The 23,603-nt window shown below is 41.5% G+C and overlaps 1 protein-coding gene across 1 annotated transcript in view; it reads right to left on the bottom strand.

Annotated features, from left to right (window-relative positions):
* Positions 1-23,603, bottom strand: part of LOC112251675 (gamma-aminobutyric acid receptor subunit gamma-3) — a 332,193-nt gene that overhangs the window by 59,750 nt on the left and 248,840 nt on the right. Inside the window, exon 5 of the mRNA XM_042322670.1 lies at positions 8,508-8,590. Coding sequence (XP_042178604.1) covers positions 8,508-8,590 — 83 coding nt within the window. The remainder of the gene's footprint in view (positions 1-8,507; positions 8,591-23,603) is intronic.

Genomic DNA, 23,603 nt, shown 5'->3' with positions numbered 1-23,603 from the left:
CCTGTTTCTCATGGTCTGAGAGTCCTTTAGGTGCCTTCTGGCAAACTCCAAGGGGGCTGTCATGTTCCATTTACTGAGGAGTGGCTTCCGTATGGCTACTCTACCATAAAGGCCTGATTGGTGGAGTGCTACAGAGATGGTTGTCCTTCTGGTTGGTTCTCCCATCTCCACAGAGGATCTCTAGAGCTCTGTTAGAGTGACCATTTGGTTCTTGGTCACCTCCCTGACTAATGCCAGTCCCTCCTGATTGCTCAGTTTGGCTGGGCGGCCAGTCTTGGTGGTTCCAAACTTCTTCCATTTAAGAATGATGGAGGCCACTGTGTTCTTGGGGACCTTCAATGCTGCAGACATTTTTGGTACCCTTCCCCAGATCTGTGCCTCAACACAATCCTGTCTCGGAGCTCTACAGACAAATCCTTCGACCTCATGGCTTGTTTTTTTTCTCTGACATGCACTGTCAACTGTAGGACCTTATATAGACAGGTGTGTGCCTTTCCAAATCATGTCCAGTCAATTGAACTGCCAACACTTGAATATAAAAGGACAGTCAAACACTGTTTAGGAAATGAAATGCAATCATAAAATCCAAACCATGCCTGGTAAACTCACTTGCCAACTCCCTATAACACATTCCAACAGCACCTTCCAAAGACCCTATAGCACATTCAGACACATCCAAGCCAACATTCTAGCATTGTATCGAACACTCAACCAACACTAAATCAGAGATGTTCAGGGAATCTCTCCAGTATTTTTCCTCAAACATCATCACTCAACAAAACAAACGACCTAGTCTTTGAGAGATGGCACAACCACTTCTGGAGAATACCATGAGGTAATAAACTATGCAAGGGGCGGACTTAGTGACCTGAAGGCCCAAGGTAGAATATATTCTGCAGGCCACCCCATGTCTATTTAACAAAATCACGACACATCAACATATCATTGCAGCAAGGTTTTCAGAACTATTGAAGTATATTTTTCAGAACAATTCTGGATCATGTTCTAACCTCACATAACTATTCTGGATCATGGTCTAACCTCACAGAATAATTCTGAATCATGGTCTAATCTCACAGAATAATTCTGGATCATGTTCTAACCTCACATAACTATTCTGGATCATGTTCTAACCTCACAGAACTATTCTGGATCATGTTCTAACCTCACAGAACTATTCTGGATCATGGTCTAATCTCACAGAATAATTCTGGATCATGGTCTAACCTCACAGAATAAGAATCTCACGGTGTCTCCAGTGCGCTATTCTAGCCCGGTGTCGGGCTAGAATGGGCATCCAGCCAGGAAGGAGGGTGCCGCCTCAGCACTCCTGGTCTCCAGTGTACCTGCTTGGACCAGGATATCCTGCGCCGGCTTTGAGTACTGTGTCTCAGGTGAGTCTACACAGCCCAGTATGTGCAGGGAGAAAATAAACATCCAGCCAGGACGGGTTGTGTCAGCTCTACACTCCAGACCTCCAGTACGCCTCCACAGCCCAGTACGTCCTGTTCCTGCTCCCCGCACTCGCCCTGAGTTGTGTGTCACCAGCCCAGTACCACCTGTGCCGACACCAGGCCTACAGTGCGCCTCGGCAGTACAGAGCACCCGACAACAGTACCCAGATCGTCAGTTTTACGAGGGTATGTTTGGCAGCATGAGTGAAGGATGCTTTGTTGCGAAATAGGAAGCCTATTCTAGATTGAGCTGCGACATGGTTCAATGTGCCAGTAACTCAGCACAATCTACTTTTTCATTTGTTCAAATTGCCGGAGTTTTATTCAGAATCATGAAGAGCTAGTATAACAAATGTGAATCGTATACATTTTTTATGAATGTGAAAATTATTTTTACATTAGCTACATACAACAAATCGTTTCCACATGACATATAAAGCACGTAAATATGACTGAAAAGAATGCCTGAATACTTTCCAGCCAAAAGCTATCATAGAAGATTAATGGCAAGATATTTGAACATTTCACTTGACTGAAAAAGTGCCTCAAAATAAGAGTATACACATGTTTCCACAACCATATTACCTCATAAGAAAGCAATATCTTAACACTTGAAAGAGATACATACATTCTGCACAACATTAAGCTACATTACAAGTAAAGTGCGAGCTAGCATGCAATGTAATGTCAATGGAAAATTCATTAGCATAATTGGCCAATCATGCTAACAGACTTTTAGAACCTAGAATAAACATACAAAAATTCCAACATAAAAACACTGCTTTTACCAACGAAGCAAGTCCTTAACTCTCAATATCAAAAACGCACCCAAAGTTACCCACATAGATATCTTTCTAAAACCTCAGTGAGAAACAATGGTGGAGGCGTCACGTCAACAACCACGATCACGTTCTTTCATTTAATTTTACAGTAAGATAAGAGCATTTTAGCTTGAGTTAGTTTCGTCCCCCTTATTGCGTGGTAATGTGTGACATTTTCGGTTAATTTTGGTCATCAGAACTCTGAACAAGAGAGCTCAGTTTGTTGTTTTTTGTAAAGTTGTGACAGTGTTTCCTGACAAAGATTGGTTTATATACTTGTTGATCCTGACAGACTAGCTGGAACTGGTATAGCTACCAAAGTTAACAATTTAACAAGTTAACAATTTCTTCCAGGGAGTGCTTGATGAAACAGGGCTGAAAAAAGATGACAACTGGTCCATGAGAAACGACATCAGCACTGTCTGTGAATCTATGTTAACAACGGCAGGGAAAAAGGATTCTCTACTATAGAAGAACAATCAAGGTAAAATAACATTGTTGTGGATGGAATCCCAGAGTCTCCACATGAGACGGAAAAAAATACAAAAAAAAGGAAAATGATTGATGAAAAGCCAGAGTCCAAAAGTGCTGATATCAGCCATGAAAGCTGCCAGAGAGCACGGGGACATTGTTTCCATCGGCTGTGACAGGCAAATTGTCCACCTGGCGAGAGTAGCTCACTTACACCCAAACGTTTCTGATTGACTGACGAATAATGTCATTTTTTTACATCTCAGATAAGCTACTGATGACAGGGGTGAAAGACAAGCTACATATATTAATGGGCTTAGATGGGCTTAGAAAGTTCATGAAATGAATAACTTGTTTACATCAGATAACATTCATATATTGACCATCTCTGAGACTAATATATTTCCTTTGACGATACAGTAGTAGCAAGGGATATAACGAATACCTATTCTTTTAATTAAAAAAAAAAAACTTTATTTAACTAGACAAGTCAGTTAAGGACAAATTCTTATTTACAATAACGGCATACACCGGCCAAACCCGGACAACGCTGGGCCAATTGTGGGCCGCCCTAAGGGACTCCCAATCACAGCCGATTGTGATACAGCCTGGATTCGAACCAGGGTGTCTGTAGTGACGCCTCACGCGCTGGGATGCAGTGCCTTAGACTGCAGCGCCACTCGAGAGCCCAAAGGGGCCCTATGGGGTGGTGTTGCTGTGTATATTCAGAGGCATATTCCCATCAAGCTTAGAGAGGATCTCATGTTAAATGTTATTGAAGTGATGTAGGTGCAGGTTCACCTGCCTCAGCTCAAGCCCATTCTTTTGTGGTGTTGCTATAGGCGACCAAGTGCTAACAGTCAGTATCTGGATAATATGTGTGTATGTGATGTTCATTACGGATAGGCATCCTATCAACGGGCAGTTTTTGTGTCACGATCGCAGATGTTAGAGAAACAACAAATGTCGATACATACAAGTGTCTTATATCGGCTGAAAGCTTAAATTCTTGTTAATATAACTGCACTGTCCAATTTACAGTAGCCATTTCTGTGAAAAAATGCCATGCTATTGTTTGAGGAGAGCTCCTAAAAACAAAACACTTTTTTCACTACGAAAGGTTTGATAAATACACCTCTGAAGGTGAAATGTGTACTTACATTCTGAAATCTTGCTCTGATTTATAATCCAAAGGGTCCCAGAGATAACATGAAGTGTAGTTTTGTTAGATAAAATACTTTTTCATATCCTAAAAAGGTATAGCATGCACAATCGATTTTGTATTTTCACTCGTTCAATTTGCAAAGAAAGGAATCTGTGAAAATCTAATCCTAAACGTTGTTTCAACCAGTCAAATCACGTTCGTATTTATTCCTCAGAGTTCCTAGAACGTAACCAGACTTCGCTATATCATTAGGGGTGTAGTATATCCTATAGGACACCAAATATGGTCAGAGAGCGACGCCCTAATGGCACTCCGATGACGAGGGCGGTCTTCACTTGATTGGCTGTAACTTTGTCAAATAAGCACCAATCGGGGTCAAACAAAAAGCTAGCCAATGAGCTGGGTTTTACAGGAGTATCCGGAAACACTGTATCTGTTGTAAAATGTAGCTACTAACCTTGTGCGACAGCCAGTCTTTTCCTTTTGTCCAAAAATTATAAGAATATGGAGAATTATGTTTTGCAGATGTTGAACTTACAATATGGCTACTAATACTGGAAAAGCTAAATCAAAGTCCAAGTATACAGATTTTTTAAATGTCTCCTTCACGATTTGCCCAAATGTACCTGGGTGACTTCACACTAAATGTCATGTACTTTGCTCATACTTCAATTTAAACTTTTCACATACACTTCTGCCATCTTGTGGACACCGTCAGAATTACAACCAGAGTGATGGCTAGATGTGGGATCTTTGTTGCATTTCAAAGATGGTAGAAAAAAAAATGTTTTTTTTTCTTTGTATTTTCTTCTACCAGGTCTAATGTGTTATATTCTCCTACATTCAATTCACATTTACATAAACTTCAAAGTGTTTCCTTTCAAATGGTACCAAGAATATGCATATCCTTGCTTCAAGGCCTGATCTATAGGCAGTTAGACTTGGGTATGTCATTTTAAGTGAAAATTGAAAAAAAGGGTGCTATCCCTAAGAATAATATATTTTTCGTCTATTTTCTGGGTGACCTGAATATTGACTGGTTTTCATCAAGATGTCGCTCAAGAGGAAGCTTCTCACTGTAACCTGTAATCTGGTTCACACTACAGGAACAAGATCTTCCACACGTATCGATCACATCTTTACTAATACTGTAGAACTCTGTTCAAAAGCTCTATCCGTACCCATTGGATGCAGTGATCACAATATAGTGACTATATCCAGGAAAGCCAAGCTGGGCCTAAAATAGTGTATAAGAGATCATACAAAACGTTGTAATGATTCCTATGCTGAAGCTGTAAAAATGAAGCTGTGTAATGAAGAACATCCAGATGCTACAGTTATCACAGTTATCACATTTATTCCAGCTATTATTAGTTATTACAGCTATTATTAGTTATTTCAGCTATTCATCAATTACAACAGTTATTATTAGCTATTACAGTTATTATTAGTTGTCACTGTGTGATAACTGTGATAACTGTAATAGCTAATAATAGCTGTAAAAACGAACAGCTGTAATAACTAATAATAACTAACAATAACCACTAATAACTGACAACTGTAATAACTAATAATAACTCATATCGGTGACAATTATTAATCAATTATTAATAAATACCTATCAATAACAGCAATAACCATGATAACTGTGATAATTATTAACACCTGTAATAACTAATAATAGTTATGACAGTTGTCACTGCTATTATTAGTTACTATAGTTGTTAATAACTATCACATTTATCATGGTTATTGTCGTTATTGATAGGTATTACATTTGTTAATAATTGTCACCGATATTAGTTATTATTAGTTATTACAGTTGTCAGTTATTAGCGGTTATTGTTAGTTACTATTAGCTATTACAGTTATCCCAGTTATCACAGTTTTTACAGCTATTATTAGTTATTACAGTTATCCCAGTTATCACAGTTTTTACAGCTATTATTAGTTATTCCAGTTGTTCCAGTTATTCCAGTCATTACAGTTATTATAAGGTATCACAGTTCTTAGTTAGTATTAGCTATTACAGTTATTATAAGGTATCACATTTATTATGGTTATTATTAGCTATTACAGTTATTACAAGGTGTCACAGTTGTTAGTTATTATTAGCTATTACAGTTATTATAAGGTATCACAGTTCTTAGTTATTATTAGCTATTACAGTTATTATAAGGTATCACAATTCTTAGTTATTAATAGCTATTACGGTTATTATAAGGTATCACAGATCTTAGTTATTATTAGCTATTACAGTTATTATAAGGTATCACAGTTCCTATTTATTATTAGCTATTACAGTTATTATACAGTATCACAGTTCTTAGCTATTACAGTTATTATAAGGTATCACAGTTCTTGGTTATTATTAGCTATTACAGTTATTATACAGTATCACAGTTTTTAGTTATTATTAGCTATTACAGTTATTACAACTGTTTTACGTTATTACCAGTTATTATGGTTATTATTTGTTATCGCAGTTGTTATCAATTATTATTTGCTATTACAGTTGTTATTAGTTATTATTAGTTATTACAGTTTTTACAGCAGTCACAGTTATTATTAGTCATTCCAGTTGTTACAGTTGCTATAGTTATTACAGGTATTATTAGTTATCACATCTGTTATCTGTTACACTTATTTCAGCTGTTATTAGTTATTACAGTTATCACTGTTATAATTAGTTATCACATCTGTTATCTGTTACACTTATTTCAGCTGTTATCAGTTATTATTAGGTATTATTAGCTATTACAGTTAACACAGCTGCTATGAGTTATTACAGTTATTATAGTTGCTAGAGTTATTATAGGTTATTACAGTTATTGTTGTTGTTTCAGATATTATGGGTTACCACAGTTATTATAGTTATTGCAGTTGCTACAGTTATTATAGGTTATTACAGTTATTATTGTTGTTTCAGGTATCATGGGTTACCACAGTTATTGCAGTTGCTACAGTTATTATAGGTTATTACAGTTATTATTGGTGTTTCAGGTATTATGGGTTACCACAGTTATTATAGTTATTGCAGTTGCTACAGTTATTGTAGGTTATTACAGTTATTATTGTTGTTTCAGGTATTATGGGTTACCACAGTTATTATAGTTATTGCAGTTATTACAGTTGTTACCATTATTACAGTTATTACTATTTACTTATATGAATGCTTCTATTAAGAAATGTACTGTTTGAACTTTTAAGGCCCCGTGAATTGATGAGGAATTGAAAAGTGGTATCGTTTAGCGAGATAAAGCATTAAAAAAATACACACAAACCCCCCATAACAACGAAGCAAAAATAGGTTTCTAGAATACATTTAAAAAAAAAATGAAATATCACATCAACATAAGTATTCAGACCCTTTACTCAGTACTTTGTTGAAGCACCTTTGGCAGAAATTAGAGCCTTGAGTCTTCTTGAGTATGACACCACAAGCTTGGCACACCTGTATTTGGGGAGTTTCTCCCAAGTCCGGGCTCTGGCTGGATCACTCACGGACATTGAGACTTGTCCTGAAGTCAACCCTGCTTTGTCTTGGCTGTGTGCTTAGGGTCGTTGTCCTGTTGGAAGGGGAACCTTCACCCCAGTCTGAGGTCCTTAGCACTCTGGAGCAGGTTTTCATCAAGAATCTCGCTGTACTTTGTTCCATTCATCTTTCCCTCCATCCTGATTAGTCTCCCAGTCCCTGCCTCTGAAAAACATCCCCACAGAATGATGCTGCCACCATCATGCTTCACCGTAGGGATGGTGGCAGGTTACCTCCAGACGTGACGCTTGGCATTCAGGCCAAAGCGTTCGACATTGGTTTCATCAGACCAGAGAATATTGTTTCTTACGGTCTGAGAGTCCTTTAGGTGAAACTCCAAGTGGGCTGTCATGTTCCTTTTACTGAGGAGTGGCTTCCGTCTGTTCACTCTACCATAAAGGCCTGATTGGTGGAGTCCTGCAGAGATGGTTGTCCTTCTGGAAGGTTTTCCCATCTAAACAGAGGAACTCTGGAGCTCTGTCAGAGTGAACATCGGGTTCTTGGTCACCTCCCTGAGTAAGGCCCTACTCCCCCAATTGCTCAGTTTGGCCGGGCGGCCAGCTCTTCGATTTAAGAATGATGGAGGCCACTATTTTCTTCGGGACCTATTTTCACTTTGTCATTATGGGGTATTTTGTATAGATTTATGAGAATAAAAAGTATTCAAATACTTCCAGAATGCTCTGAATGTACACTACCAGTCAAACATTTGGACACAACTACTTATTCAAGGGTTATTCAAGTTTTTTTTGTGCTATTTTCTAGAATAATAATGAAGACATGAGAACTATGAAATAACACATATGGATTCATGTAGTAACCAAAAACGTGCAAATATATTTTTTATTTGAGAAACTTCTAAGTAGCCACCCTTTGCCTTGATGACAGCTTTGCACACTCTTGGCATGTCTTTCAAACATATGTTTAGAATTCAATATAATTATGGAATGAAAATAATGTATTCTTCTGATAATAGACTGGTGTTGATAAGAAATCAAAACCTGTAAAGATATAGGTGCTGGTGCTGAGCATGGATGCACAGGAGGAGGTATTTTACTCACAGCTGGAGAAGATGAGTGGGCAGGAGTGTTCGTCCATGGGGAAGTTATGCAGCTGTAACTGGCACTCTGCATTTATGGTCAGCCTGAAAAAAAAAAATGAAAAAAAAAAAGACAGACAGACAGACAGACAGACAGACAGACAGACAGACAGACATTTTAATTAATCTAAATGTAAACATTTTACATTTGGATTGAAATTAAAAAGGAAATAATCTCAATAGAGAAAAGGATCCTGTGTGCTACCTACAGTGAGTGTGTAAATATTATGAACACCTTCCTTTTAACCCTAACTCTTCCTAATATTGAGTTGAACATCAAGAACACCTTCCTAATAACCCTAACTCTTCCTAATATTGAGTTGAACATCAAGAACACCTTCCTATTGAGTTGAACATCAAGAACACCTTCCTATTGAGTTGAACATCAAGAACACCTTCCTATTGAGTTGAACATCAAGAGCACCTTCCTAATAACCATAACCCTTCCTAATATTGAGTTGAACATCAAGAACACCTTCCTAATAACCCTAACTCTTCCTAATATTGAGTTGAACATCAAGAACACCTTCCTAATAACCCTAACCCTTCCTAATATTGAGTTGAACATCAAGAACCCCTTCCTAATAACCCTAACCCTTCCTAATATTGAGTTGAACATCAAGAACCCCTTCCTATTGAGTTGAACACCTTCCTATTGAGTTGAACACCTTCCTATTGAGTTGAACATTAGAACACCTTCCTATTGAGTTGAACATCAAGAACCCCTTCCTATTGAGTTTAACATCAAGAACCCCTTCCTATTGAGTTGAACATTAAGAACCCCTTCCTATTGAGTTGAACATTAGAACACCTTCCTATTGAGTTGAACATTAGAACACCTTCCTATTGAAGTAAACATTACAACCCCTTCCTATTGAGTTGAACATTAGAACACCTTCCTATTGAGTTGAACATTAGAACACCTTCCTATTGAGTTGAACATCAAGAACACCTTCCTATTGAGTTGAACATCAAGAACACCTTACTATTGAGTTGAACATTAAGAACCCCTTCCTATTGAGTTGAACATCAAGAACACCTTCCTATTGAGTTGAACATCAAGAACACCTTCCTATTGAGTTGAACATTAGAACACCTTCCTATTGAGTTGAACATCAAGAACCCTTTCCTATTGAGTTTAACATCAAGAACCCCTTCCTATTGAGTTGAACATTAAGAACACCTTCCTTCCTATTGAGTTGAACATTAGAACACCTTCCTATTGAGTTGAACATCAAGAACCCTTGAACAAGAACCCCTTCCTATTGAGTTGAACCTATTGAGTTTAACATCAAGAACCCCTTCCTATTGAGTTGAACATTAAGAACCCCTTCCTATTGAGTTGAACATTAGAACACCTTCCTATTGAGTTGAACATTAGAACACCTTCCTATTGAGTTGAACATTAACACCTTCCTATTGAGTTGAACATTAGAACACCTTCCTATTGAACACCTTCCTATTGAGTTGAACATTAGAACACCTTCCTATTGAGTTGAACATTAGAACACCTTCCTATTGAGTTGAACATTAGAACACCTTCCTATTGAGTTGAACATCAAGAACACCTTCCTATTGAGTTGAACATTAGAACACCTTCCTATTGAGTTGAACATTAGAACACCTTCCTATTGAGTTGAACATTAGAACACCTTCCTATTGAGCTGAACACCTTCCTATATAGTTGAACACCTTCCTATTGAGTTGAACATTAGAACCCCTTCCTATTGAGTTGAACATTAGAACCCCTTCCTCTTGAGCTGAACATCAAGAACACCTTCGTATTGAGTTGAACACCTTCCTATAGAGTTGAACACCTTCCTATTGAGTTGAACATTAGAACCCCTTCCTATTGAGTTGAACATTAGAACCCCTTCCTATTGAGTTGAACATTAGAACCCCTTCCTATTGAGCTGAACATCAAGAACACCTTCGTATTGAGTTGAACAACTTCCTATTGAGTTGCACCCCCCTTTTCCCTCAGAAGAACCTCAGTTCGTCGGAGCATGGCCAGTCTATCAATAATTACAAGCTACCTGGGTCTGACACCCTGGATGGAAAATTACTGAGGATCATAGTGGACGGCCTTGCCATGCCTATTTGTTATCTCTTCAATCTAAGCCTACAGGAAAGAATGTGCCATCAGGCCTGGAGGGAAGCAAAAGTCATTCCGCTACCCAAGAATATCAAAGCAACCGTTCCTGGCTCAAATAGCAGACCAACCAGCATGTAACCAACACTTAGTAAACTTTTGTAAAAAAGCGTTAGATGATGCTATTTCACAGTAAACAAATTAACAACAGATTTTCAGCACTCTTATAGGGAAAGGGCATGAAACATGAACTTACACAAATGACTGATGATTGGCTGAGAGAAATTGACAATAAACATATTGTGGGAGCTGTTTTGTTAGACTTCAGTACAGCATTTGACATTATCGATCATAATCTGCAGCTTGAAAAATGTCTGTATTATGGCTATACATCCCCTGCTATATTGTGGATCGAGAGTTTGTTTATGTGTAACTCTGTGTTGTTGACTTTGTCGCAATGCTTTGCTTTATCTTGGCCAGGTCGCAGTTGTAAATGAGAAATTAAAGATGCCGCCGACAGAGATGGTCGCCTCGCTTCGCGTTCTTAGGAAATTGTGCAGTATTTCATTTTTTAAAATATATTTTTTCTTACATTGTTAGCCCAGAAAATCTCAAGTCCTATTACAAACAGCCGAGAATAACTATTGGATATAAGAGCAACGACAACTTACTAACATTACGACCAGGAATACGACTTTCCCGAAGGGGATCCTCTGTTTGGACCACCAAGCAGGACACTGGATCGGATCCCAGCAGGCGACCCAAAACAACGGCGCCGCAGAAGGGGCAGACGGAGCAGTCTTCTGGTCAGGCTCCGTAGATGGGCACATCGCTCACCACTCCCGAGCATACTACTCACCAATGTCCAGTCTCTTGACAACAAGGTAGACAAGGGTTGCCTTCCAGAGAGACATCAGAGATTGTAACATTCTTCGTTTCACGGAAACATGGCTCACTCGGGATACGTTATCAGAGTCGGTACAGCCACCTGGTTTCTTCACGCATCGCGCTGACAGAAACAAACATCTCTCTGGTAAAAAGCAGGGCGGGGGTGTATGCCTTATGGTTAACGAGTCGTGGTGTGATCACAACAACATACAGGAACTCAAGTCCTTTTGTTCACCTGACCTAGATTTCCTTACAATCAAATGCCGACCGCATTATCTACCAAGAGAATTCTCTACGATTATAATCACAGCCGTGTATATCCCCCTCCAAGAAGACACCTTGACCGCCCTGACAGACCTGGAAACAATATATATCCTTATATCCCTTATATCTTATATCCCATTTATTGTAGCTGGGGATTTTAACAAAGCTAATCTGAATACAAAGCTCCCTAAATTTGATCAGCATATCGAATGCACGACCCAGGCTGACAGTATTCTGGATCATTGCTACTCTAACTTCCGCGACACATACAAAGCCCTCCCTCACCCTCCTTTGGAGGTATGTGGCAGGGTCTACAGTCAATCAAGAATTACAAAAAGAAAACCAGCTCCGTCTTGCTCCCAGAAAAATTAAATAACAATGCTCACTTTGAGGACAATACAGTGCCACTGACACGGCCCGCTACCAAAACCTGCGGGCTCTCCTTCACCGCGGCCAACGTGAGTAAAACATCTCAATGTGTTTACCCTCGCGAGGCTGATCCTCAACGCTGGGGCCCCACAAGGGTGCGTTCTGAGCCCTCTCCTGCACTCCCTGCTCACCCATGACTGCGTGGCCATGGCACGCCTCCAACTCAATCATCAAGTTTGCAGACGACACGGCAGTAGTGGGCTTGATTACCAACAATGACGAGACGGCCTACAGGGAGGAGGTGAGGGCCCTCAGAGTGTGGTGTCAGGAAAATAACCTTACACTCAACGTCAACAAAACAAAAGAGATAATTGTTGACTTCAGGAAACAGCAGAGGGAGCACCACCCTATCCGCATCGACGGGACAGTGGTGGAGAGGGTAGTAAGTTTAAGTAAGTTTAAGTTCCTCGGCGTACACATCACAGACAAACTGAATTGGTCCACCCACACAGACAGTGTCGTGAAGAAGGCGCAGAAGCGCCTCTTCAACCTCAGGAGGCTGAAGAAATTCGGCTTGTCACCAAAAGCACTCACAACCTTTTACAGGTGCACAATCGAGAGCATCCTGTCGGGCTGTATCACAGCCTGGTACGGCAAGAGCTCCGCCCACAACCGTAAGGCTCTCCAGAGGGTAGTGAGGTCTGCACAATGCATCACCGGTGGCAAACTACCTGCTCTCCAGGTCACCTACACCACCCGATGTCACAGGAAGGCTATAAAAATCATCAAGGCCAACAACCACCTGAGCCACTGCCTGTTCACCCCGCTATCATCCAGAAGGCGAGGTCAGTACAGGTGCATCAAAGTAGGGACCGAGAGACTGAAAAACAGCTTCCATCTCAAGGCCATCAGACTGTTAAACAGCCACCACTAACATTGGGTGGCTGCTGCCAACATACTGACTCAACTCCAGCCACTTTAATAATTGATGTAAAAAATGTATCACTAGCCACTTTAAACAATGCCACTTAATATAATGTTTACATACACTACATTACTCATCTCATATATATATATATATATATATATATTGTACTCGATACCATCTACTGCATCTTGCCTATGCCGTTCTGTACCACCACTCATTAATATATTGTGTATAAGGTAGTTGTTGTGAAATTGTTAGGTTAGATTACTCGTTGGTTAACTGCATTGTCGGAACTAGAAGCACAAGCATTTCGCTACACTCGCATTAACATCTGCTAACCATGTGTATGTGACGAATAAAATTTGATTTGATTTAAGCCGTACACTCCACAGAGCTGGGCTTTACGGAAGAGTGGCCAGAAAAAAAACATTGCTTAAAGAAAAGAATAAGCAAACATGTTTAGTGTTTGCCAAAAGGCATGTGGGAGACTCCCCAAACATATGGAAGAAGGTACTCTGGTCAGATTAGACTAAAATGTAGCTTTTTGGCCATCAAGGAAAACGCTATGTCTGGCACAAACCCAGCACATCTCCTCACCCTGAGAACAACATCCCCACAGTGAAGCATGGTGGTGGCAGCATCATGCTGTGGGGATGTTTTTCATTGGCAGGGACTGGGAAACTGGTCAGAATTGAAGAAATGATGGATGGTGCTCAGTACAGGGAAAGTCTCGAGGGAAACCTGTTTCAGTCTTCCAGAGATTTGAGACTGGGACAGAGGTTCACCTTCCAGCAGGACAATGACCCTAAGCATACTGCTAAAGCAACACTCGAGTGGTTTAAGGGGAAACATTTAAATGTCTTGGAATGGCCTAGTCAAAGCCCAGACCTCAATCCAATTGAGAATCTGTGGTATGAATTAAAGATTGCTGTACACCAGCGGAACCCATCCAACTTGAAAGAGCTGGAGCAGTTTTGCCTTTGAAGAATGGGCAAAAATCCCAGTGGCTAGATCTGCCAAGCTTAAAGAGACATACCCCAAGAGATTTGCAGCTGTAATTGCTGCAAAAGCAGGCTCTACGAAGTATTGAGTTTGCGGGGTTGAATAGTTATGCACACTCAAGTTTTCTGTTTAAAAAAATATATATTTCTTGTTTGTTTCACAATAAAAAATGGTTTGCATCTTCAAAGTGGTAGGCATGTTGTGTAAATCAAATGATACAAACCCCCCAAAATCTATTTTATTTCCAGGGTGAAACAAAATAGGAAAAATGCCAATGGGGTTCATACTTTCGCAAGCCACATAGTCAATGGTTTCGAGAGGTTCTCCTATCTTAGGTGCACCTACAGCTCATCTCACGGCAGTAGTACTGTAGACTACTTTATCACCGACCTCAGCCCAGAGTATCTCCGAGATTTCACAGTCAGCCCACTGACACCCTTATCAGATCACAGAAAAATCACAATCTACTTGAACAGAGCAATGCTCAACCTTGAGGTATTGAAGCTGAACAAACTACATACTATTCAGAGATGCTATAGATGGAAGGAAGGTAATTTAGAAACCTACCAAACAACTACTGGCCAACAACAAATCCAATCCCTCATAGACAACTTCCTGGACAAAATGTTTCCGTTGATCTGATGATGATGATCTGTTGGTGGGTATGCAAATTGGAGTGGATCTAGGGTTTCTGGGATAATGGTGTTGATGTGAGCCATGACCAGCCTTTCAAAGCACTTCATGGCTACAGATGTGGCCTTGTGAATGTTGACCTGTTTAAAGGTCTTACTCACACTGGCTGCGGAGAGCGTGATCACACAGACGTCCAGAACAGCTGATGCTCTCATACATGTTTCAGTGTTACTTGCCTCGAAGCGAGCATAGAAGTTATTTAGCTTGCCTGGTAGGCTCATGTCAATGGGAAACTCTCGGCTGTGCTTCCCTTTGTAGTATGTAATAGTTTGCAGGCACTGCCACATACATCGGAGACGGTGTAGTATGATTCTATCTTAGTTCTGTATTGATGCTTTGCTTGTTAGTCAGAGGAAATAGCAGGATTTCTTATATGCTTCTGGGTTAGAGTCCCATTCCTTGAAAGCGGCAGCTCTGCCCTTTAGCTCAGTGCGAATGTTGCCTGTAATCCATGGCTTCTGGTTGGGGTATGTATGTACAGTCACTGGGGGGACGACGTCCTCGATGCACTTATTAATAAAGCTAGTGACGGATGTGGTGAACTTCTCAATGCCATCTGAAGAATCCCGGAACATATTCCAGTCTGTGATGCAAAACAGTCCTGTAGTTTAGCATCTGCTTCATCTGAACACTTCTTTATAGACCGAGTCACTGGTGCTTTAATTTTTGCTTTGGAAGCAGGAATCAGGAGGATATAATTATGATCAGATTTGGCAAATGGAGGGCAAGGGAGAGCTTTGTGTGGAGCTCTGTGTGTGGAGTAAAGATGGTCTAGATTTGTCTTCCCTATGGTTGCACAGCAGACCATCATAGTATCTGTACCAAGAAAGTGAATGTTACCTGCCTAAATGGCTACTGTCCTTTGAAAGGCTGGTCTTGGCTCATATCAACACCATCATCCCGGAAACCCTAGACCCACTCCAATTGCTAACCGTCTGAAACAGATCCACAGATGATACAATCTCAATCGCACTCCACACTCCACAAATGTGCCCACAAGCTCATCACTAAGCTAAGAACCCTAGGACTAAACACCTCCCTGGACTTTCTGGCAGGCCGCCCCCAGGTTGTAAAGGTAGATAACAACACATCTTACACGCTGATACTCAACACGGGGGCCCCTCAGAGTTAAGTGCTTAGCCCCCTCCTGTCTTCCCTGTTCACCGATGACTGCATGACCAAACACGACTCCAACATCATCATTAACTTCGCTGACAACACAACATTGGTAGGCCTGATCACCGTCAACGATGAGACACCCTATCGGGAGGGCAGAGACCTGGCAGTGTAGTGCAAGGACAACAACCTCTCCCTCAAAGTGAGCAAGACAAAGGAGTTTGATCTGGGTCTAGCCCTGTGTCATTATAACTATTCGTTTTACTTATTGAAAACATTGAAATATAAATGCAATTAACTTGTGGAGAGCAGAGACTCTCCCAGATATGTCATCAGAGCGCACAACAGAACATTGTACTGTCTACACTCGGTTTGTGGTTTATATTAAAATATTTCCTTAAATAGATTTGAATCAGAACTAAAGTTTTGTTGCTAAGGATTCCACGACACGGTTAGCCTTTACGGGGACTGCAAGTTTGTTTTCCATTTTTTTGGTGTGGATTCTGCGAGTGCTAGCTGGCTGTACTACAGACAGCTGTCGTCATTGTGGGAAAGTCTCATTGTTATCTTTTTGTAAAACAACTGGTTGCAGTAAAGAGACAATCTGGAGAGCAGATCCTGAGGGAAATCGACGAGTACCAACAGCTTTACGCTGGAGGGACAACATACTCCATCATGGAAAGACCCGACTAAAACAAAATAACTTTAACCCAACAAAAAAAAAGAAAGACGGATTAATCTACAGACACGGACGATTTACCATTGAGGTAGAGGCTAGTGCTCTGGCTGGAATCCATGCAACACTGGAATAGTTGTGTGAGGAGGTAGCAGGGCTGAGGGGGAGTTCGGAGTTCAGCCAGAGTGTAATTCTTAAGCTCCAAAGAGAAAACAAGACACTCACAGCCAAGGTAAAAATCCATGATTCCAACATGGATTGTCTACTCATGGAAAACAGGGTGATGAAGGAGTTGCTACTTGACATACAAAGTCGTAGCATGTGTGAAAATCAAATTTGTTCTGGGATTCCTGAGAACACATCCAATAATCCAGAGGGCGCGATCAGAGAATTCATGCAATCCACCTTCAAAACTTCCTATAGAGACTGTAAACAAGGTGGCTTTCCTCCGAATACACAGACTTGGAGCTCGGAGCGACAAGACCAAGGGTCCCCGACCGATCATTGCAAAATTTGAACACTACCAACAAAAGGAGCTGATCAAAAGCAGGGGAAGGAGGCTTAAAGGGACCAAATTCGGTCTCAAAGACTAATTTCCAAGGGAGATAAACGAATGCCGTAAGGGACTGTATCTGGTACAAAGACAACAAAGGGAGAATGGTAAGAGTGCCTTTATCGTTGTGGACAAACTCTTTATAGATGGACAGCTATTCCAAGACAGCTCCATAATACCGTGGTTGTACTAAACTGGGTGGATTGAGATTATTAAATATAAAAGCACTAAACCTCTCTAAAAGCTTCACTTATTCAAAAGTTTTATTTGAACCCTAAATGGTTCTCAAGTAGATTAATAAGAAAAGCTCATGTTTACAAATGGCCTTTCAATTACTTGAAAATGATACTTTTTCAAAGTATCTCTCTTTTTCAAACAAGCACTGCAGATCTGGCTACAATTTCAATTTCATCCCCCTGAAAAGATAGAACAAATATTACAACACATATTATGGCTGAACTCAAATGTGCTGGTTGATAAAATACCTGTATTTATGGGAAAGATGTTTGAAAAGGGTATTTTGTTCTTAAATGATATTGTAAATTGGAATGGTAGAGTTATGTCCTTCATGGAGTCATCAGAATTGTACGGGAAGGTCTGCTCAATCCAAGAGTACAACCAATTGATTACAGCATTACCCCAAAAATGGAGGAAGCGGGTTGCAGCGGGAGGAGGTAGGGAACTGGTCTGTCTGCCCAATATAAAGGATCAATACTGGAGGAGGAGGGTGGCAGCGGGAGGAGGTAGGGAACTGGTCTGTCTGCCCAATATAAAGGATCAAAACTGGCAGAGGAATAAGAATAGCATAAATAGGAAAGTATACCAGTTTCATTTGAGGACCAGCATGTTGACAACTGTGCCATATAGACTGCAAAATAGTTGGGAAGAGATTTTTGATGTACCGATTTCATGGTACAGGGCGTTTGAGTTGATATATAAAACAATGCTAGATTCAAGACTTCGTGCTTTTCATTTAAAATGATTAAATAGAATTCTTGCCACCAACAAAATGTTGAAAATGTGGTGCATAAAATCATTGAAGCTCTGCAGATGTTGTTGTGAGGATACAGACTCAATAGACCGTTTACTTTGGTATTGCAGCAGAGATAGATGGGATGGGCTGAGGGTGTCCAGCAGGGATAGATGGGATGGGCTGAGGGTGTCCAGCAGAGATAGATGGGATGGGCTGAGGGTGTCCAGCAGAGATAGATGGGATGGGCTGAGGGTGTCCAGCAGAGATAGATGGGATGGGCTGAGGGTGTCCAGCAGAGATAGATGGAATGGGCTGAGGGTGTCCAGCAGAGATAGATGGAATGGGCTGAGGGTGTCCAGCAGAGATAGATGGGATGGGCTGAGGGTGTCCAGCAGAGATAGATGGGATGGGCTGAGGGTGTCCAGCAGAGATAGATGGGATGGGCTTAGGGTGTCTAGCAGGGATAGATGGGATGGGCTGAGGGTGTCCAGCAGAGATAGATGGGATGGGCTGAGGGTGTCCAGCAGAGATAGATGGGATGGGCTGAGGGTGTCCAGCAGAGATAGATGGGATGGGCTGAGGGTGTCCAGCAGAGATAGATGGGATGGCCTGAGGGTGTCTAGCAGGGATAGATGGAATGGGCTGAGTGTGTCCAGCAGAGATAGATGGGATGGGCTGAGGGTGTCCAGCAGAGATAGATGGGATGGGCTGAGGGTGTCCAGCAGAGATAGATGGGATGGGCTGAGGGTGTCCAGCAGAGATAAATGGGATGGGCTGAGGGTGTCCAGCAGAGATAGATGGGATGGGCTGAGGGTGTCTAGCAGGGATAGATGGAATGGGCTGAGGGTGTCCAGCAGATATAGATGGAATGGCCTGAGGGTGTCCAGCAGAGATAGATGGGATGGGCTGGAGGGTGTCCAGCAGAGATAGATGGGATGGGCTGAGGGTGTCCAGCAGAGATATGTGGGATGGGCTGAGGGTGTCCAGCAGAGATAGATGGGATGAGCTGAGGGTGTCCAGCAGAGATAGATGGGATGAGCTGAGGGTGTCCAGCAGAGATATGTGGGATGGGCTGAGGGTGTCCAGCAGAGATAGATGGGATGGGCTGAGGGTGTCCAGCAGATGTAGATGGAATGGCCTGGGAGGGGTGTCCAGCAGAGATAGATGGAATGGGCTGTCCAGGGTTGGAATGGGCTGAGGGTTTCACAGAGATAGATGGGATGGGCTGAGGGTGTCCAGCAGAGATATGTGGGATGGGCTGAGGGTGTCCAGCAGAGATATGTGGGATGGGCTGAGGGTGTCCAGCAGATGTAGATGGAATGGCCTGAGGGTGTCCAGCAGATGTAGATGAAATGGCCTGAGGGTTGGTATGTGGAATTGGAGACAAGTGGGAGTGGAGTTGCTCTGTGGGAGATAGAATGATGGTCATAGATAAAAGTAAAAAAAATAAAAATAAAATAAAATATAATAAAAAGTACATTTGAGTGACAATGAGGGGCAGTGTTTTTACAACTAATGCCGGTTTGCCTGAGGCTGATGCCGTGCAGGTGTTTGTACACATGCATATACACACACTCTCATTCAAATAAACACATACAAGAACACACACATACATGTAATCATGCCAGACATGCACACAAACATATACAGTTGGCATTGCTGTTATGATTTTAGTTGTCCATGATGTCCTTTGTTTTAAATGTATTATTTTGTTTGATTATTTTCTGTTTTCTTCTGTCTTTTCCTTTTGTCTCTTTAGTTCAAATCTCTTGGTTGATGGTGCATTGGTGGGTTCTGGGGGAATGGATATAATTGTATTTTTTATTTTTCTTCTGGGGGGGGCTGTGGTAGAGGTCTTGAATGGTTGAGGGACAGCTATTGGGGAACTGTGGGGGGGATCTTGGAGGGTTCGGGTTCATGTTTTTCGGTCTGGTGGTAGATCGGTCAACATGCCCTTGAGCAGGGCATTGACCCTGGATGCTTCTGTGTGTCGCTCTGAATGGGAATCTGTTGGATGACTGGTATAGTTGGTAACTGGTAGTTGTTGAGCGGCTTCACTGCAAGTATATTGTATGTTTCGAATATTCAATAAATATATATTTTTTTTTTATTTAAAAAAAAGGAGCTGATCATGGACTACAGGAAAAGGAGGGCCGAACACACCCCCACATCTACGGGGCTGTAGTTGAACGGATCGAGAGTTTTAAGCTCCTTGGTGTCCACATCACCAACAATCTTCTCAAAAAGATCAAGACAGTTGTGAAGAGGGCACGTCAACACCTGTCCCCCCTCAGGAGACTGAGTACTGGGTCCTCAGATGCTCAAAAAGTTCTACAGCTGCACCATCGAGAGCATCCTGACTGGTTGCATCACTTCCTGGTATGGCAACAGCTCGGCCTCCAACCACAAGGCACTACAGAGGATGGTGTGTACGGCCCACTACATCACTGGGGCCATGCTTCCTGCCATCCAGGACCTCTATACCAGGCGGTGTCAGAGAAAGGCCCAAAAAATTGTCAAAGACTCCAGCCACCCTAGTCATAGACTTTTATCTTCTTCCGCATTGCAAGCAGTACCGGAGCGCCAAGTTTAGGTCCAGAAGGCTTCTCAACAGTTTCAACCCCAAAGCCACAAGACTCCTGAACAGCTAATCAAATGGCTACCCAAACTATTTGCATTGCCCCCCCCCTCATATTTTACGCTGCTGCTATTCTCTGTTTATTATCTATGCATGGTAGTCACTTTAACTGACCTTACAAGTACATATTACCTCAATTACCTCGACTAACCTAAAACTGCATTGTTGGTTAAGTGCTTGTAAGCATTTCACAGTAAGGTGAAAATTTTCTAAGTAAACATAAAATTGGATGTGAATGAGTTCCAAATGTCAGCCTATTCCCTATGTAGTGCACTATATAGGGGATAGGGTGCAGTTTGAGATGCAACAAAGTGTGCCTGCAGTAGCCATGAATAAACAGTGTAAAAAACATTACACTGCAACAAGTCATCCCCAAGCTTAAACACTGCAACAAAACAACCCCATACTTAAACCCTGTTAAAACCATTGCCAAGTGTAAACACCGCAACAAATCATCCCTAAGCCTAGACACTGCAACAAATCATCCCTAAACCTAGACACTGCATCAAATCATCCCCAAGTTTAAACACCACTACAAATCATCCCTAAGCCTAGACACTGCAACAAATTATCCCCAAGTTTAAACACTGCTACAAATCATCCCTAAACCTAGACACTGCAACAAATCATCTCCATGCCTAAACACTGCAACAAATGATCCCTAAACTTAAACACTGCAACAAATCATCCCCAAGCCTAAACACTGCAACAAATCATCCCTAAACTTAAACACCGCAACAAATCATCCCCATACCTAAACACTGCAACAAATCATCCCTAAACTTAAACACTGCAACAAATCATCCCCAAGCCTAAACACTGCAACAAATCATCCCTAAACTTAAACACTGCAACAAATCATCCCCATACCTAAACACTGCAACAAAACATCCCTAAACTTAAACACCGCAACAAATCATCCCCATACCTAAACACTGCAACAAAACATCCCTAAACTTAAACACCGCAACAAATCATCCCCATACCTAAACACTGCAATAAATGTCCCCAAGCCAAAACTCTGCAACAAATCATCCCTAATTCCAAACACTGCAACAAATCATCTCCAAGGCCAAACACTGCAACCAATCATCCCCTAGCCGAAACTCTGCAACAAATCATCCCCAAGCCCAAACACTGCCACAAACATCCCCAAGCCCAAACATAGCAACAAATCATCCCTAATTCCAAACACTGCAACAAATCATCCCCAATTCTAAATACTGCAACAAATTATCCAGCGTATGTCCATTACATTCACATATCAAATCTAAATTCAGACAGGCACGTCTCAGACAGACATGTCTCCAAGCAAGATTAGATGAAATGCTTGACAAATACGTCTTTGTTGAAATCCCTCCGACTTGACAGTTGAATAGATCTCTCCCCAAAAAAGGAAATAACCTGATAATAAAAACAGAGCTCTTTCTGCTGGTATTTTGGGATGAATGTAGTTATGATACAGCTACAATCTTTCATTTGTTTTTACAGCCCGCACAGCAGTCACTACCACCACTATTGTAGATTTACCCTTTTAAGTTCTGCCCTTGAGCAAGGTGATGCCAAGGCATTCTGCAGTGGCCTATGTAGTGAGGGGAGTCAGAGTAGGGAAGGAGGGAAGCAACTCATTGGACAAGGGGATATGTAACAGCTTGACATGGTCTGTGTGGCACCATATTATCCGTAAGCCTCATCGGTAGTGCAGGTATAGGGATGCAGTCAGAAAGTCTGTCTCAGTCACTCTGTGAAGCGTTTCCCTGGAACAGCGGGGAATAATGGTGTTGCAATGAGGCACATCTGTGGGTGAGTCAAATCATGAACAAAGGAGTCATATTGATCATCTATATTCATGGGATTCTCTGTCATGGAGTCATATTGATCATCTACGCTGAGTGTACAAAATATTAAAGAACGCCAGCTCTTTTCCATTACATAGACTGACCAGGTAAATGCAGGTGAAAACTATGATCCCTTATTGATGTCACATGTTAAACTCGGGGCAACTTTATAGTGAGGACTGACATACTAAAGGTGAGTAATTGGATTATGATGTATTTACACTATTAATAGTTGATTCATCAGGTCAAAGACTACACTGTCTCTGTGACTCGTGAATACCACTGAGTATATACACTGAACAAAAATATTAATGCAACAATTTCAAAGAGTTACAGTTCATATAAGGAAATTAGTACATTTAAATAAATTCATTAGGCCCTAATCGGCATCTGTTGGCCACAGGTACTTAAAAAAAAGGTAGGGGCGTGGATCAGAAAACCAGTCAGTATCTGGTGTGACCACCATTTGCATAATGCAGCGTAACACATCTCCTTCACGTAGAGTTAATCAGGCTGTTGATTGTGGTCGGTGGAATGTTGTTCCACTCCTCTTCAATGGCTGTGCAAAGTACTGGATATTAGCAGGAACTGGAACATGCTATCATACACATCGATACAGAGCATCCCAAACATGCTCAATGGATGGCATGTCTGGTGAGTATGCGCGCCATGGAAGAACTGGGACATTTTCAGCTTCCAGGAACTGTGTACAGATCCTTGCGCCATGGGGCAGTGCATTATCATGCTGAAACATGATTTATGGCACGACAATGGGCCTCAGGATTTCCGTCATCATTCAAAATGCCATTGATAAAATGCAATTGTATTCATTGTTTATAGCTTATGCCTGCCCATAACATAACCCCACCAGCCAGCCACCATGGGGCACTCTGTTCACAATGTTGACATCAGCAAACCGCTCGCCCACACGACACCATACACGCAGTCTGCCATCTGCCCGGTACAGTTGAAATGGGGATTCATCAGTGAAGAGCACACTTCTCCAGCATGCCAGTGGCCATTGAAGG

Source organism: Oncorhynchus tshawytscha, linkage group LG05, assembly GCF_018296145.1.
Source record: "Oncorhynchus tshawytscha isolate Ot180627B linkage group LG05, Otsh_v2.0, whole genome shotgun sequence".
NCBI lineage: Eukaryota > Metazoa > Chordata > Actinopteri > Salmoniformes > Salmonidae > Oncorhynchus > Oncorhynchus tshawytscha.
This window is presented reverse-complemented; position numbering and strand designations above follow the sequence as displayed.